Genomic DNA, 18,003 nt, shown 5'->3' with positions numbered 1-18,003 from the left:
TCGAGCCACTATAAAAGGCGGAGAACAGATCTGGGCAGAAGCTCGGGAAGCGAATGCTGGTATTGTGTGAGCCTCCCTTCACTGGTAAAATATTAATTGTATTAAATCTTCTCCTGTCCGTGTTTCAGTTTTGTAAGCACACTAGGGAACTGCACGACGCTTTGATGTTGCTCGATGTTTTACACGCCCCTCAGCAGTCACACTTGCAACAGAAATCATCTGTGCATGAGTATTTTGTTAAAAAGAGGGAAGCAAAAACCTTTTTTGGAATAAGATGCCAAATGTAATTTTTTTTGACAAAGAACACTTCAGGAGTCCGGTCTTTTGACGGCGGAGAAGTGCCGCTCATCTTGCGAGCTGCTGATGAACTCGCTGATGACTCATGGAACTGTCGACCTGGCAGGCTGCGCGCTGCCTGAAATCCCCTCTCATGCCGTAATCCATTATGTTATGCTCTGCTTCCAGCAGGACTTTGGTACCTCCATCGTTGTGATGGCAACCAGTCTCTCCAGATACCTACCTCTCTAATTTGGCAACAAGATCATGGGAGGCAGACGGAGACACAACAGAAGCCTAGATAATAGAACTAGGCTGAATTCAGAAGTTGTACGCGACTTAAAAAGACAGTGGTGTTTTATTTGTAAATTAAAATCACAAAAGTATTAGTTACACAAATTAACAACAGTTACAGTCTGATTGTACAGTTCAGGTGATTATTACCATCATTATGGTTACCGATCATCATTCTTTATTAATACTCAACAATAAAATACAGGACCTTTTGGTTGGGGGGGGGGGCAGTGTGAACACCAGAGGGATTCTCAGTATGTGATCGGATGAGGTTCCCGAAGCAGGGATGAGCTGGGGGTAAACAAACAGGCGGTCTGTCCACTGGGGCTCCTAGATCGGGGCTGGACATACACACCCATTCCTCTAGGTACGGGATTGGGGGGGGGGACCATTTGCAGTTTAATAATAATAAAAATAATCCCAAAAACCAAGGTGTAATATGAGGACACTGCTGGGAATCCAGATTTGAGAACAGAGCTTCAAAGCTTCCAGCAAATTAATGCGATGGCTTATTTCTCTGGTCCTAAACGCTCACCGTGACATCAGCACCCTTCAAGGAATCCCACCTCCTCAAACAACGGCACTGTGGAGTCCTGAAAAATGGAGGGAGGAAAAAAAAAAAAAAAAAAAAAAAAAAAAAGTCCCTCACAGCCCCTTTGGACAGATTCTAAAGTTTTACAAAAGAGAATTAAAACAAAGTTTGTCCATAAAATATACGTCCTGCTCTTTAAATTCCTTCTCACTGAGAGGAAATTGCTACATCACAGACATTTTAAACGAGCCCATGAAAGAAAGGAGAGAAAAATAACTGATCGGACAATTATATTGCAATTGGAAACCTACCCCCCCCCCCCATGGTAATTAATAACTTAGAAAGTAAATTGGGGGGGGGGGGGGAACAAACAGATTCTCACATTTTAAAAGCACTGAAATGAAAGCAGCTCTCACGCAGTTATTTGTTAAAACAATGACATCTGTTAAAATGCAGTTTTAATGCCATGATTTTCAGTTCTGAGTACCATTCAGCTGAAATTAGTACCTCTAACATGCATAGGACCCTCTCCCCCCACCCCCCCTCGGCCCCCTTCCCTCTAACAGAAGCACAAAGCACACAGGCTTGAGTCTCTGCGCAGGAGGTGTCAGCATTTGATTTCCCCTGGATCATGAATGGTTAAAAATAAAAGTGAAACTGAAGTGTGCTTCTAATTCTCTGTAATAAAAGATGAGAGGCGCTAAGGAGCTCTACGGTCCACCAGTGGGCGCTAGCGTATGCGAGGACAACACCGGCAACCCAGAAAGGGATAGATCGCACTGGAGCTTCTGAATATCTGCACAGGACTAAGTTGGGACAATAAGACTGAATAAGAGGACTGTAGACATCCATCTGACCAAAGCAGAGAATGAAAATACAAACCAAAAAGCTTTCGTACTTTCCCATGCTCTCAACAGTTTAAATCCAACATTTCATGTTTCCAGACATTTCCATCAAACAATCACAACATAGCCAAAGTCTTCTGGATGCAGTCTGATCATGAGGGAGGTGTTGGCTGTGGGGGGAGGTGGGCAGTGAAGGGAGCAGTGCTCTGGGAACCCATGTGGTGGCATGCAAGGAACGGGATGGGAGATCTCCCATGTCTGGCCTGGCCAGCCATGTTCCTACCGCAGCTTTTCAGGTTAAATAACATTCAGAACATGACAGACTCCCTTGAGCTTAACACCAACCACCACTGAGATTACAAATCAGTATGGTTCCTCCTTGGACCGGGTCCTGGTTAGTATTGTCAGAGTTACGGCAGATCCAAACCCCTTCCTACCTCAAGCTCGGGCCACAAGACTGTTGGTCTACATCTCCAGGATGCTCAGAGCCTCCAAACGGCAAAGTGACCACATCTATCTGCCATATGAGAGATTCAGGGCTCTGAATGCGTCGTGACTGTCATTACAGAACATACTGCACTGTGGGTTTCCGGAAAGAGGCCTGACATCTGTGATACGATTTCAGAGCTTCCTGAGGGTGCAGCCCCAGCTGAATATGACAAGTTGGCTTCTAGCGGTAACCCAGAGAAAGTCTGCATTTAAAAAATAATGTTTCCATTGACAGATTTCGTGCTCTGTGCCTGCTATTAAGGCAGTCATGCAACCGCAGCCCATAAATCCACTCCCTTATTTTGACTACTCCTGACCTAGATGCACACCCATGCATTCCCACCACCGTCGATTCCCGTGGTGGAGCAATTGGATCAGACACATTAATCGGCTGTCAGAGACCATCACGCGTACTAGAATCCAGTGGCAGGCAGTTTTGCGATTGCTTAAAATCGTCAAGGATTTCAGTTGAAGATGGTGGATTGGAGAAGCAGACAAGTCAAAGCTGGAAGCTCACAGCTCGTTAAGCCAACAGCCTCATCACAGTGCCGCAGGACCATTAAAGACATCCTCGGGCCAGAGGATTCTGGGAAATGGAGTAGGAGGAGTTTAAAAAGTTGGTACATCCGGCAGGGAGTCGGGTGACGTGTTAAGTGACAGGGTCGCGGTGGGCAGACCAGGAGACCCCAGCTCATTCCCAGACTGGACGGCTTTGGAGCAGAAGCCCTGAACCCCAGCACTGCCTCCCTGCAAGATGAAGCGTGTTCAGCACTGTGGTCTTGCATCATACTCCCTGAAATTGCTCTTTTGATGTTGCTTTGATAGAGCCTCCGGGGGACACTATTGATGTGGCATTAAAGAAAACTCCCATCATGCATTCTGCTTGGATTTTATGTAAGAGTATGAGTGTGCAGCTCGAGAAAATTAAAAATTTCTGGGATCCAGGGGTATCCTGGGGCGCTAGGGTGGCATAGGCACGAAGGATCGCAGCGGGCCCCCTCCTTGGATCGTTGACTTCGGCTTTGCGCGAGAGGCTCGCACTACAGATTTCAAAGCGTCCTGGAGATTGAGAAGGCACCACCCCCCCACCCCCGCAAGTGCGTCCTGAAGGGACCTGTGCCCACCGCTCTCCACAAATGGAGTGCTCGGCCTTTGAGCGCAGGGTTGAAAGAAAACATTTTTTATTTTTTTTTGAAGGGTTTTTAAAATCACTTCTTGGCCTCTAAACGTGACCAGATGGCGCACAAAGTGCACACCGGGGAGGCTCATGTGACCGATCGATTTAACCCATGACGGGTCACGCCACAGGTAAATCAGAGCCATTCACACGCAGCCACACCGCCGCTCACTCAGACGGGCATCGAGATTCTAAGTTGCGTGTTAGACAGCTGGGTCTTAGACAGGCATCTAAATGGACGGCCTTAAAGGGCCAAAAATCTGGCCTCGTCCCTGAAATGAGGCTGAACAGAGGCCGGACTCCGAATCTCTCGGCCCTGTCGATTACTTTATCCCGTCACACATGGAAACACCACATCAGTTCTCATTCAAGTCCCCCCACCCCCACCCCCCAGTTCCAGAAATCCCAAGATGTGCATTTCTTGTTTTTCTACACTGTGCTGACAGGGTCCCGTTCCACACCCGAATCTGCGAACGGAGCCAACCGATTTCTGTTTCCCCCGCGGTCCAAACACTCAGTGGTACTCTGCGAGTTACAAAGCAATGGGGAAATAAAATTAAACCTTAAAAATATATAATATTAAAACAAGCTCCAAATCAAAATCACAGAAGCAACAGGAAAACAAAAAAAAAATAAAAAATACAAAAACTTTAAATAGTCCTTGTTACAGGGAATGACACTTCTGTCCGGCCACGTCTAGAGCATCAGTGGCTGCCGCCTTGAATACCTGGCAAGATGCAGACAAGGTCCTTTGCTCTCTCTCTCAAAAGCAAACAAAATATGTGCGTGTGAAGTGAGGGAAGATGGATGATTAAGAACGTTCCTCATCTTCCCAACATGCCCCCCTGTTCCTCTGCCTTGTGCCGGGTTCCCAGGAGGTGGGGGGGGTGGGTGTGTGTTCCCAGCTCACCCCTTCAGCAGGATGCAACCTGCAGTGCGTTTAGTTTCAGGTGACGATCCTTCGATAGTTTGTCCACCCTCACATCAAAGGAAAGATGCTTGTGGGGGTAAATGTGTTCACTTTCCAACCCCCGCCGTCGTTACCCACACGGGTGGCAGAGGGGAGAGAGCATTCCCCCCCCCGCCTTGATGCTGGGGCGTCAGCTTGTCCTTTTGTCGGCAGGGATCCCCCCCCGCCTCCCCCGGCTGCTTCTCGCTACCTGGTGTTGACCAGCTCCTCGCGGAGCCAGCTGGGTAGAGACTGGCCTATCCTGTAGAGCAGCTTAGACAGCTCGATGTTGTGATCCCTGTAGTACTCCCTCAGGAAGACGCGGGACTGCGATGGGACACAGAGAAATACATTAAACTGCAGCTCGGTCAGTGGCGCGAGAGAGACAGAGGGAAAGAAGAGAGGGGAGAGGCATGAAGCCGAACAGGAGGACAGCGGACCTTAAAAATGTGCAGATCTGCAACATCCAGGAAGCAGGTGGTTCTGCTATCTGCACTATGACTCAATAACGGGAAAAAAAGGGAGTCTGACTCTTTAAAGTCAGATTCAAGGAAATGAGAATAAAACTAACATGTGACTAGAATAAAAAGGAGGCCCAATCGAGTCTTTATCAGCACGAACATTCCTGATGTGACTAGTCAGGTATCGTTTGATTTTAATTGTATTTATTTGTTTAGAGAGATTGAGCTCATTCGCTATCGGCGCCCTCTCCTGGCCAAACCACTGCCTGATTGGTCCCTGGTCTCCCTCGTCGTAACGCATGAAACTCATGACGGGTTTAACGGCGGAAACAGCTCAAGCTGATGGAGACGCGCAGTAACAGGTAGCAGCCTGGGGACACTGCGTCACGAGGAAAGGGCTTGCGTGGGTGGAGTATGCGGAGAGTTCCGGAAAGGCACCGGACAGCCCCTGTGAGAAGTGTGCCAGCGCTGAGCTGGCAGGGGGAGCCGGAGTGCGGAGGACTCTCCGGTGGTCCCGGGGTTCTGGGAGAGCAGTATCTGACAGATGGCTTCCCAGCCAGCAGAGTCCCGCCTCCCTCCCGGGGACACAAGTCACCTGCATCCTCCCGACTCATTAATTCGACACACCCCGCCGGCTGCAGACCACCGAACGCCATCCCAAGGACTCCCAAGGTAACATCTGCAGTTCCCGCCCCCATATCCCCCCAGCATAACCAATGACGGCAGAGGGGAGGAGCCTATGCTCACTCAGCAGCCGACAGATGCGAGCTGGAGGAGACACAGATCAGGGGGACGTAGTGGTGGTGACTGGTGGTACTGGGACAAAACCGTTACCGTTACTGGACACCCCAGTGTCAGAACCACCTGACAAGGGCGGTAACCAAAACACTCACATAAGCCTGGTTAAAAATAAATAAATAAATAAATAAATTAGGACGAGACAGTAAGGGTTGTTTTGAGTAGAGCAGTCATGGTTCCCTGGAGCGAGAGATCATGGGGGTATCTGAGTATCCGGCAACCAACTCACATCCGAGTCCATCTCTGGGTATTTCCTGCCTTTGCTCTTGCCCAGGCACTTGGTTTTGCCTCCTTCTAGAAGCTGACACCAGAAGCCTTTCTTCGGATCAAACCTGCATGAAGAGAGAGAGAGAGAGAGTCAGAGAGTCAGGCCCCGGGCCCGGTGGAGGTGCAGGTGTGTGTGGGGTGTTTCTGGGGGCTCCCCGGGGGGGGTAAAGAAACGGATGCTACCACCCACTTGTCAGGGTTCCTAATTATGTGCCGGTGATGTGTGCAGGGTGATGAAGAAAGGGGGAGATGAAAGATGAAGGGAGAAGGTTTATAAGGGAAGGAGGGAGGGATAGGAGAAGATCTGAGAGTGAGGGAGGAGAGGTAGTCAGGGGAAGTGAGGAAAAGGGACATGGTTCCTGCTAAATCAAGCAGCTCCCCCTACCTCAAAAACAGTCTGGAAAAACCAGAAAAAATTATTTACAACAATGAACCTATTTAAGCCAATCAGAAGGAATTCTTACGGCTCAAACATGAGCTGTTTGGATGGGGGCATCTTCCTGTTTACTTAAAATAATTAAATTGGGTAGACTGCTAACATCTGGCGTCTCCACTAAGCCCTTATTGTGTTTTTTTTTGGAGGGTGGGGGGGGGGGGGGGGGTCAGGGTGGATTTCCACAATTTCCCATGGGAAAAGAGTGTAGCGGCGACCAAAAACTCACGCCAGGATTTTGTGGTAGTTTACGATATTCGGCAGACCAAGAAACTTTTGGACCTTGTCCATCGTGGATGTAGGGTCTGTTCTGAGCATCTGCCCGTCTAGGACCATGACCTGGGGAAGCAAGGGATTAAGGATTCTGTCAGACATCTTACCATGTGTGCGCGCGCGCACACACACACACACACACACACACACACACACACACACAAAAAAAACACACACAAAAACACACACACACGCACGCACGCACACACACACACGAGGCCCGTTCCTCAGGCGGCTCCTGGCAGACACGCCATCCCCGCGTGGCTCACCTGGCTGGGATGGTATTGGCTTAGCCAGTGCTCCAGGTGTGTCGCGTACCAGCCAGGCACCAGGCAGCGGTTCTGCAGCACCCGCAGCTTAATAGGCGCGTCGGGGGCAGCCGTGATGACGTCGTGGAAAGTGTACTTCAGGGCCACGGGGTCGTCATGGGCACGCTGATGCTGTGGGCGGAGCCGGGTGGTCGTGTCAATGCTAGCAGTCATTCAGACAATCCCTCCCCTTCTTAGTAAGAATGAGGGTGACTGGAGGACAGAAAAAGTTCGTATCCTGCAGCACCCCCCCCCCCAACTCTACATTCCATGATCAATCACATACGATACCAGTCATAAGTTTTGACATGCCAAGCTGCCTGCAAAGGAGAGTGATAGAGTGTCACATCACATGACCTGGTCACCTGACCTAAACACAGTAGAAATGGCTTTAGAGGAATTTGACCAGAGCGAAAAGCTGCCAATGAGTGCCCAGCATATCGGGACCTCCTTCAGGGCAGCTGGTAGAGCATCCCAGGTGTCCACCTCATGAAACTGGCATAATGGAGAACATAGGTTGAGCCAGTTCCTGGAACCACTGGGGATAAAGGCCTTACTCAGGGGACCAATGGTGGCATCACTCTGCTTAACACAGATTTATACAGGCAAACATCCAAGCCGCACCCATAATGCGCCCCCCCTCCCCCCAAAAAAATCTATTTTTATTGTTTAATGCTTTTTTTACTCAGTGCATAATTCCATTTTAAATTTCTGATATCTACATTTTAGAATAATTATGAAAACAATAGCACAAATAAACCTTTCTATGGGTCGGTGTGTCCAAACTTTTGACTGGTACTGTACAGAGTGCCCCTCCCAATACAGCCATTCCTAAGAATTCACAAAAATCATCAACAGGAGTGAAATGGCTTACTTCAGCTGATCTGAGCCCCCTATCTCCACATAGGTTAGACCAAGCATGAGCTGAGCTGCGGCGGGGGGGGGGGGGGTGCTAACCTGGTACCAGGAGTACGCCCGGTCGGCGGGGTTGATCAGGATGGTGATGATTCTGGCTTTCGGCAGGAGGGATACCGCCCGCCGCGGGGCCACCTCGGAGTCGAAGTAATTGGCGCTCTTTTCAAAGTAGAAGTCCGAACTGGTGTTGGACGGCAAGGGGAAGAACTCCATGTACCTTTATGCGCGGAGGAGAAGGGAGGTGAGCAAGTGGAAATGGAGACGTCACACAGTGCTTCAGCATCCCCGCGACAGGCAGCGGCTGCTCGCCGGCCCGTGTGGCATGGCTGATCACTCCTGTCGCGGAGGGAGCGAGAGTCAGATCAGCCCAATCAGTCAGATTGTGACTGAATACTGCGGGTCGTTATCTCGTGGGTCCTCTGAGGACGCACGGCTGCCGAGGTACAACTTGGGGTTTGAGCAGCAGTGAGCACAGCCCCCTGGTCCCCCTCCAGGGCAGAAAAATAAGTCAATCAGTAGGAATTTCTTTCAGAAAAGGACACATGACTAACCAGCGCTTTGACTACGACAGCTCCCTGTCGGAAATCGCTCAAAAATGCCCCCCCCAGGATTGAAAGAGACATCTCCACAGAGATAATACTTTATCAGAGGCAACTTACAATCATCACCTTGAAAATGTAGCATGAGCAAAGCCGTATCAAAAAAACGTTTCAGGTAAAAGAGAGGCAAGCTGAATTTGGTGATGACACCCCCCATTTGTCGTCCTGCTGCAGAGCTCGCCTGGGCTGGGGGCGTGGGGGCGCCTCTTGCCGTTTTGCAGTGCACCACCCAAGCTGGTTAACACATGCAATCATGTGCACAGGTCCTTGGATCTTAATGGTATTTCGGGGCGCGGGGGGCACCCACCAGTCGATACCCTTGTGGTAGTTGTGCCCGTTGAAGAACTGGATTTCCTCGAATGTCTCCTTGCTGGGGTAGTTGCTGGTCAGGTCCGGATGCATACCCAGGAACAGGTACAGGGCGGTGGTGCCTGTTAGGAGCGAGCAGGCGGGGGAGGGGAGGGGAGGGGGCGGGGGTGAACAACAGGTGCACGAAGAACAGAACTGGGCCATCTGGAGCAGACCAGCAGAATAACTCCCACGAGGAGACAGTTGGATGGTTGTGTAACAGCTAATTAACGTGCCGGGGAGTAAGGGTGCATGCCATTGGCCGGAGAGGCGGGCATGAATGACCCCCACCCTCCCCCACAGCCTGCCGGATTAGGGGCAGAAAGGAAGGGCCCCAATCTGGGTCAGTGAGTTCCTACACATGCTGTGGGGGAGCTGAAAAACATCTGACAGGTGATGAAACTGAGAAAATGTAACCCACCCCCCCCAATTCCTCCACCAGCACCCAACTGCCCGTGCAGCCCCACAGAATTGTCACAGCTGCATACGCATTGGCACCTAGTCAAGATAAACTAGTGTGTGTGTGTGTGTGTGTGTGTGTGTGTGTGTGTGTGTGTGGAGGGGTGTAAATATATCAAATAAGTGACCCAAACCCTTCCTAATGAGAAGATTATCAGTGCCGTTTAGGGGGAAAATCAGTCCCTAAAGGCGACTTGCCAACATGTGATTATCTCAGGCAGGGATTCCCGATTTCGTCAGAATGATACTAGAACATCTGCACTTTCTAGTTTTCTAATATTCAGATGCATAAAAGCTTTTTGGCAGGAGGCCATTTCTCCTAAAAAGTGCATGCAGTTCTTTCTTTGGGCCTGCAAGGGGCTCCACAAAGCTTACCCGTCTTCTGCGGGCCGATGATCAGGAGCTTGGGGAACCGGTCACACGTCTTCTCTTTGGACCAGATATCTTTGTGCCTTTTGTCCTCACAGGGGTCCTGTGGACAGGGAAAGAGGGGCGTTAGGATTCGGTGAAGAACACAGGCTACGCCCCTATGCTGCCAGGAGGAAGGTGAGAGGAAGCATGAGCGACACAATAGCAGCTATGCCCATCAGAAAGGTGTCAGCATGTTAGCACGTCCGTTTGCCCTTCAGAGATCCCCCCGGGACCCCAAATTGTTTCACAGTGTCATACTCATGCAGCCAGCGATCCACATCCACACCAGCCACTACACCAAGGTGACCCCTCAGCCACGGCTGTCCGCTATTCCGCTCACGGTGCCCAAGACCTACAACAAAGCCACAGGTCGTCATCTCTGTGGGCCCCGGCCTAGAGGCTCTCACCTGCCACAGCGGGTCCCTCTCCTCAGGGAAGATCTGGAAGTAGCGTTGAGCCAGCTGGACCGGGGGCAACGTCTGCAGCTTCAGGTTGGTCCAGGTCTGCAGGAACCTGACCAGGTTCTTGAAAGTGTAGAGACCCAGTCTGTCGTTGCCATAATTTGACAGGTGGGTCATGAAGATGCTGATCTGGAAGGGAGATCAAATGCTGGGGGGTCAGCGGGGAAATGAAATATTAAATATCTGGGGGGGGGGGGTGTGCTTAATCGCAGAACTACTGACTGCTTTCTAATGCAAGATTAGCACCCGTAGCTTGCGACAGCAGAAAAACCATGACGGAGCCGTTTTTCCGAGAATCTCAGCAAATATTAACTTCAGTTCTCTGTGGAAACATACCCCTGCAGTGCAAATGGGGGGGGGGCGGTCTCCACGGTTACTCACGGGGTTAAGAAGGACCGTGAGGAAAAGCTCTCCTCCGTTGATCAGCTTGTCCAGCTCCTTGGGCCCTCCGGGGTACTCCTTGAAGAAGATGGTGTGAGTAAAGAGGCCACACGTCTGCCTGGGGAGGACCTGCCAATGTGGGGGACAGACACCACACGCGGTCAGCCTCGAGGGCGTCCCCGCAATAGGCCGAGGAGCCGGCTGTCTGCTCCGGGCGTCATTGCAGAGCAAACCAATGGAAATACAGGCAGGAGCTGGCGTTTAGAACCGCCAATGGGAGGCCCAGAGCTGGAAATGCATGGAGTCAGGTGATGGCGAGCTTTGTGGGTGGGCTTTAGAGTAGACTGCAGGGGAGCCTTACGCTGATGCCGTCGTGGATGAAGCCGCGTCGGAAGCGAGCAGGCTTCAGGTGGGGGTACTCCTCCGTGCTGGTCACCTTGATGCCCCACACCGTCTTCCAGGCCTCATAGAGCTGCACGTGAACCGGGTACACCCCCGAGTGATGGGGGGCCACAGCATAGCCCATGTTGGTTGGAATTCCGTGCTCCTGGAGACGGGTAAACAGGAAGCAGTGAGTCGGTGAGTCCACCCCCCCCCCCACAAAGGAATTCATCTTCATTTCCCCCGAACGCTTTTGTAAACAAAGCGGCACAAGCCACGCTCCGCCACCCCCCCATCATCGGCACCATCATCGCGCCCCTTCAGTGGAGACGCGTAATTGCGCTCAGTCCATTTATCATCGAAACGCGCGGCTGCGAGTTCTGCCGGCACTGATGTCTGCAGCTAAAAGCTCTCACTGCCGCGATACGCGAACACAAAACTCATTTCATACCTGTTCAGCCACTCAGAATAATTCCCAAGAGACAGCCGGTGGAGTCTCAGACCGGCTGGTACTTATTTAGACACCCACCCAATTTTTTCCTCCTCCTAGGGGGCAGCTAAAGACAGCACCCCACCAATAAAGCCTTTTAATTCCGCATTCTGCTCTTATACAATCCGGGAGCTGGGTTCGCGGTGCGGGATGTGGCGCCGCCCTGGTGGCCGTCCCGACTCACCGCAGCAAATTTGCGGTTGAGCAGCATCTGCTCGGCCAGCACGGTCTGGTTGTGGAAGAGGTGCGGCTGCATGTGGCTCCACATGTGGGGGAACCACCAGAACTCCGTGACGAAGGACAGCAGCAGGTCATCGCCCAAGTCCTCCTCATCCGTACCTGGGGGAGGGAGAGAGAGAGAGAGAGACTATAAAAGCAGCCATGGCCTGAATACATTAAAAGAAAGAAGGTGGTGGTGGTGGTGGGGCTCACCTGCATGAAAGAAGCGTCCTGAGAAGCCCAGGTTGAAGGTGAAGTTGGGGACGTGGGGGCGAAGGTCATTCTGCGTCTCCAGCAGCGCCTGTGTAGATCACAGCGACGTCACCTGACCGCATGGGCACGCACTCCGAGCTCGCGGCCAACATGCGCTAGCTCGTCCGAAGCCGCCATCCCAGGAGAGCTTAAATCGAAGCTTAAATGCCACCAAAGCGCCGCGACCTGCCATCCAGCAGACGCCAACCGTCTCTGCCAAAGCCCCACGCTGACCATCTCGGAGTCTCCTCAGCACTTAGGGCACCTGACGACTCTCATTAAGGACACCCCTTTGACTGGTACTGACTCCACGAGAGATTCTCTTCACCGCAGGAAACACCATTCACACCCTCGGACACCCCGGAATTTGTTCAGGGTAGTTTTGCCCCAACTGGACATTTGGCAGGTGGGAACGGAGAATAAATATAGATAGAATGTCACCCTTCCGTTTGCCTCAAGAAACAAATAGCCGTCCCTTCATCGCCATTAGACAGCGAGCAGATTCACTCCTCATGAGATTCTCATGCTGAAACCTTGGGGAAAGATTTCACCTTAATTTGACCAGAATAAAACCAATAATATGAAAGGCAAAGCCATCAAACCTAAAGACAACCCACAATCCCACTGTGCTACCCCACTGCCCGACCAATAGTAGGAAAAGAGAAGGGGCACCTCCCACAATCCCACTGTGCTACCCCACTGCCCGACCAATAGGAGGAAAAGAGAAGGGGCACCTCCCACAATCCCACTGTGCTACCCCTTGCCCGACCAATAGGATGAAAAGAGAAGGGGCACCTTCACATCCGACACCTTCATGCGCGTGCCCTCCTTGCCAACGAAGATGTCGTCGATGTCCACTAAGAGGTAGCGGTCCAGGGAGAGCGAGAGGCGCTTGGCCGTCAGGAAGGACACAGCGTCCACGAAGATGAGCTTGTGCAGCCAGAAGCTGAGGTTGTTTCCGAAGAGGACACGCTGTATGCCATCGTGGAGACCCAGATCCTGCACCACGGAGGTGTGTAGGGCGGGGCTGACGCCCAGGGCTGGCAGGCTGTCTGCCGACTTGGTCTTGGCCAGCAGCACCGGCTCGTAGGTGGAGTGGTTGGACTGGAACACGGTCCAGTCGTCGCCGGGCAACGGGCCGCGCTCCACCTCCCGGGCCCGGGTGATGAAGAGGAGGGGTGACTTGGGGTTCACGCTACAGTCCCTCAGACCCAGGTTCGAATGCAAAAACAGGGGGAAGCCCTTCAGCTGGGCGCTCAGAAGGCTGTTCTCATTGGCCTGCAGAAAGAAGGAAAACAGCTGCCACTAGGTGTCGTGCCAGTTAAGGATGTGCTCTCTCAGTCTTAAGGCTCAGGCCCTGCTTTAAGCCATGGAGGAGTCCCAAGCATCACTTCCGATACAGTGACCAGATGATCTAAAATGCAAGGCAAAGCTGACAGCACTGAAAAGCGAATTGAAAGCGTTCCTTAAATCGCTCCAGAGTGCAGGCGTGTTGGAGCACTCACTGTAAAAATTCGTGCCGAGACCGTGAAACTCACAAGTGCATTCTGGGAAAATGAAAGGAGAAGAAAATACACAGGAGACAAATTCAACCGCATTCAATCAAAACCTGCGATCTAAAGCATTCACCCAGAACAGCTCCCCCTCCCACTCCCCCCGCCACCCCCCACGGCTCAGAGTCGATGAAACAAAACCAAAACGTGACGAATTGAGGCAAGGGCTGGACTTTTGAGGCTGAGGACAGTAGGGCATCAGGAAGGCACGACATTTTGGGAAGCTGACCTCAGATCCCCCCCCCCCCCCCCAGAAATCCACAGGGACGAGAGCAGCACTCCGCTAACAGCTCTCTAGACCCACTGCGTCATCGTCACAGTCTGTCCCCTGAACCACTGGGCCGCGTCCCCTCGTTACAGGCCACTGCCTATCCTCCGGCAGAGCCTTGGGAGCCCACAAGCAAGGAGGACGACACAGACCACACTTCTATTGCTTTTTAAAATCCGAGAGCTCAGCTTCTGACAGCAGACCCTTTTTGCGACCAGTATCCCTCCCTTCCCCACCGTAGTCGTGGCCCAAAACTCACCACACCAACTGTTTTGCAAGACCCCCCTGTCAACACCTGACGCCTCCTCTACACCCCACGTGAATGTCAGAGAAAAGCCATAAAAGCAGTTTTAAATTAACGATTCACAAGGCTATCAGCTTCTGATGGCCCCCACCCCATGGGAGACCATCCTAACCTCCGACACCCTGTCCGTATTTCCCTTTTCAGTTCACACATTGGCACATCTGTACCCCTCGCTCATTTCCCTCTTGTCTCTTACCACGTGGTTGCGTAAGATAGAGCACCCCCCCCCCCCACCCCCCGTGGATCTGCCACCCAGGCACTACCGCCTTCCCGTTGGCGGGGGAGACGTCTCGCAGGCCCCGGGGCTAATTAGACGGCGGCCTCGGTAACAAAGACATTTCCGAGGACAGCCGCGCTTCACGTGTGGTTGGCTGCAAGCAATTATGTGGAGAATGGAGTGGGACTGGGCCGGGGGCTGGGGTTTCACCGCAATTACACGTCGATATGAGTGCGGGATTAAGCGTGAGGACTGCTGGGAGACGGACGGGACGCTCGCGATCACACGGATGCCACCAGCACGGCTGATATCTTGATTGCAGAAGGGCCTTCTGAGGACACTCGGTCAACGGCGAGCCACAGAGCGCCGGGAAGAGGGAAAATATTTGTGCCAGGGGAGTAAGACGGCGAGGGGGAGGGTGGGGGCAGCGCAGCGGGCGGCTGGGGGAACACAAACAGAGCGAGTCTGTTCGCCGCGGCGCCTCGGGGGCCCATTATCCTTTCTGAAGAGGCTGAGATCGGGCCCAGGAGGCAATGAGGCGTGAGCGGCATTCAGGGTCCGGTGACGGGAACAGGGAGTGGGGGGGGGGGGGTGGGGCGGTCTAAACGCATGACAACCAACTTCCCTCCTGAGCTAATGGGTAGTGCCCAGGTAGGGATGGACATGTAGCTGGGGTTAAGGGGGCGGGGCTATCACAGGCGACGACCTGGCGCCACCTGGTGGCAATTGTTCACAGGCGGGCAAGAGACTAACCATATATTTCATGAAGGTATTTCAAAATGCCAGGGGCCGCCAACATCCCTGCATGTTCACAAACCTGACACTACTGCGTGCCCATAATGGAAGAAGCCAGAATAGACAGCACCCCCCCCCCCCAAAAAAAAAACAAAACACCATCAAAACTTCATCGGCTGGGCGTAACTGAAGGAGAAGCTTTATAGCGGTTAGTAATCCCACCCACCAAGGCTTTCAAAGTCATTAATCCAAATCACCAGGCCTGAGAACATCAGCAATTACAAACCTTCTCTCCTTTTCAAATTACTCCACCCACACACACACACACACACACACACACACACACACACACACACACAGTGCTGAAGAGGAGAAAGAACGAGGTCTTAGAAAGCAGCTGGCCTTCGCCTTGCTGGCAAGAGTGAAGGCGAGAGGCAGTCAGAGAAGATGAGAGGAACAGGTGGACAGAGCTGCGCAGGAGGGGGAGAGAGGCGATCAGAGGACCATCTGGGATGGAGAACGCCACGTGAGACCCTCGCAGTACCAAATTCCATCAGACAGGCACAGAGAGGCTGAAATGCCCCCTTCCTGGTACAGGCATCCGGGCGGACAGCTCACCTTGAAGAAGCCGATGATCCCCACTCCATACTCCACACAGTACTTATCTAGGAGCTCCCGGTTCCAAGCATCCAGATTGACGTACTTGAGGATGTTCTCATAGATGACCAGCGCAAAGCGTCCGCGGTCTTTGTCCGTCAGCGTGGGCATGTCGCCCTTGCCGGGTGAGATCTCGGTCCGATACTTAAAACGACTGGACTCCAGGATGGCCACGATCTCCTGGCCCAGCTGCGAGTAGAGGCTCTCCACAAAGACGAGCACGACGGAGTCGGTCCGTGCCGTGTCCGACGGCCGGGCGGTCTTCAGGGGCAGGAGCCTCGACGGGGTGGCCTTGGGGTCGTCGCAGTCGTCCGGAGCCCCGTCTGGCGCCGCCGCACCCCCCGCGGGTTCCAGCTCCCGCTTGACGCCGTACAGGAAGTAAGCAGAGACGAAAACGCTGACCATGCAGAAGACGAAGAGGAGGAGGAGGCTGGTCTGAAGGGTGGGCTGGCGGAAAGTCCGCCGCAGACGCCCACAGACCAGCATCATCCGCCCCACTCAGTCCCAGGACGAGCGCCGGGGTTGGGGGGCAGGGGGCGGGCCTAGGGCAGCAGCAGCAGAGATTTCTGAACGGAAAACTGTGGGGCGGCTTGGTGCTGACTCTCCGGCATCAGGCTCCGCTCATGTTACCATCGCAGGAGGGTGGGCGTGGCATCGGCGGGGGATATCATGGGCTGGGCTGGAGCTCCGGACGGGGGTATGTGCTCAATTACCACCCTCCGCCAGCCCCCACCGAGCCCCACCCACCCTGCCGACCCACCCCACCCCCCCACCCCCCCCCCCAACTTTAAGTTCTTGGTTTTCTGGCAGGCTCGGCAAACTTGCAGGCGTGCTGCTTGACTGGACGGGGCGTCGGAGGCGGGAATCGGAGCTCGGGTGGCCGTGTCTTGGTTGGGGGGTCTCTCTCGACAGGTCATCCCCAAACCATCCCAGCGGCGAGGCCCCAGACACCTGCAAAGAGGATGCCAAAAGTATGGGTCAAGAGGCTTAGTAAAACAGACACCTATCTAAAAGCAAACCTACCTCCAGGAGCAGAGTTGGAGTGTGGGGCAAACCATGAACACATCTGGTAATGGTCTCACCTACACACCATCAAACTGAGCGAGCACACAGCCTTAACAGGACTCAACACTTACGCGACCCTTAATATCATGAGGGTAACCTGCATTTTACCTGTTGAATACCCACCATGTCTCAAACAAATTAGCTGATGGCAGGAAATTGTTCAGAAGCTAGGGATCCCTGAATACAACGCCGGCAGGTCGGAGATTATGCTGCTAGACTCTGAAGACCTTAAAAGCCCGAGTAGACTGTCACCATTAACTTCAAAGGTATGAGATCAACAGCACTCCACGGATAATGACCTCTGACAAATCAGACCTCAAATGGGGGATCAAGCTTTCCAGCAACCAGTGAAACATGCAAGAAAAATCCCCCCCCCCAAAAAAGAGCACTTGAAGGACAACAGGCTACTAAACACACAGACTATGAAAAAGAAAAAAAAAAAGCTACCACCACATAACAGAAAAAGATCCATAGCACAGGGGAGGAGGTCAAGAGAGTCAGAGCAGAGGGAGGAAGAGAGGGGGATGAGGAAGAGATGCACAGCAGGGGGGAGGAGGAGAGAGGGGGACGAGGGAGTGAGCACTGCAGAGGGGAGGAGGAGAGATGGGGACGAGGGAGTGGAGCACTGCAGAGGGAAGGAGGAGAGAGGGGGACGAGGGAGTAGAGCACGGCAGAGGAGAGGAGGAGAGAGGGGGACGAGGAAGAGATGCACAGCAGAGGAGAGGAGGAGAGACGGGGACGAGGGAGTGGAGCACGGCAGAGGGGAGGAGGAGAGAGGGGGACGAGGGAGTGAGCACTGCAGAGGAGAGGAGGAGAGAAGGGGACGAGGGAGTGAGCACTGCAGAGGAGAGGAGGAGAGAAGGGGACGAGGGAGTGGAGCACGGCAGAGGAGAGGAGGAGAGAGGGACGAGGGAGTGAGCACTGCAGAGGAGAGGAGGAGAGAAGGGGACGAAGGAGTGAGCACTGCAGAGGAGAGGAGAGAGGGGGACGAGGGAGTGAGCACGGCAGAGGAGAGGAGGAGAGAGGGGGACGAGGGAGTGAGCACTGCAGAGGAGAGGAGGAGAGAGGGGGACGAGGGAGTGAGCACGGCAGAGGAGAGGAGGAGAGAGGGGGACGAGGAAGTGAGCACTGCAGAGGAGAGGAGGAGAGAGGGGGACGAGGGAGTGAGCACGGCAGAGAAGCATTC

The 18,003-nt window shown here is 53.2% G+C and overlaps 1 protein-coding gene and 1 long non-coding RNA gene across 2 annotated transcripts in view; both read right to left on the bottom strand.

Annotated features, from left to right (window-relative positions):
• Nucleotides 1-615: 615 nt before the first annotated feature.
• LOC125750357 (bifunctional heparan sulfate N-deacetylase/N-sulfotransferase 1-like) lies at nt 616-16,489 on the bottom strand. The gene is made up of 14 exons (XM_049028081.1): nt 15,714-16,489; nt 12,814-13,296; nt 11,980-12,067; nt 11,732-11,886; nt 11,038-11,223; nt 10,677-10,805; nt 10,242-10,424; nt 9,799-9,895; nt 8,924-9,047; nt 8,060-8,234; nt 7,064-7,234; nt 6,751-6,860; nt 6,051-6,153; nt 616-4,889 (listed from the first exon to the last, which is right to left on the bottom strand). Exons 1-14 carry the CDS (start codon nt 16,239-16,241, stop codon nt 4,770-4,772), a joined length of 2,652 nt encoding a protein of 883 aa, XP_048884038.1. The 5' UTR covers nt 16,242-16,489; the 3' UTR covers nt 616-4,769.
• A 44-nt stretch (nt 16,490-16,533) lies between these two features.
• LOC125750375 (uncharacterized) overlaps nt 16,534-18,003 on the bottom strand; it is a 36,214-nt gene continuing 34,744 nt past the window's right edge. Inside the window, exon 3 of the long non-coding RNA XR_007400327.1 lies at nt 16,534-16,703. This is a non-coding gene — a long non-coding RNA (uncharacterized LOC125750375). The remainder of the gene's footprint in view (nt 16,704-18,003) is intronic.

The sequence above is a fragment of the Brienomyrus brachyistius genome, chromosome 10 (genome assembly GCF_023856365.1).
Source record: "Brienomyrus brachyistius isolate T26 chromosome 10, BBRACH_0.4, whole genome shotgun sequence".
Taxonomy (NCBI): Eukaryota; Metazoa; Chordata; class Actinopteri; order Osteoglossiformes; family Mormyridae; genus Brienomyrus; species Brienomyrus brachyistius.
Note: the sequence above shows the minus strand (reverse complement) of the source record. Positions and strands in the feature narration are given on the sequence as shown.

Bases quoted from the DNA above. Each gene is read 5' to 3' on its own strand.
- LOC125750357 (XM_049028081.1), bottom strand. From the start codon at position 16,241: ATGATGCTGGTCTGTGGGCGTCTGCGGCGGACTTTCCGCCAGCCCACC. The intron at 10,425-10,676 runs GTGAGTAACCGT...TCTCCCTTCCAG, and splicing joins TCACGGTCCTTCTTAACCCC to ATCAGCATCTTCATGACCCA. The intron at 6,861-7,063 runs GTGAGCCACGCG...TTGCTTCCCCAG, and splicing joins GCCAATACCATCCCAGCCAG to GTCATGGTCCTAGACGGGCA.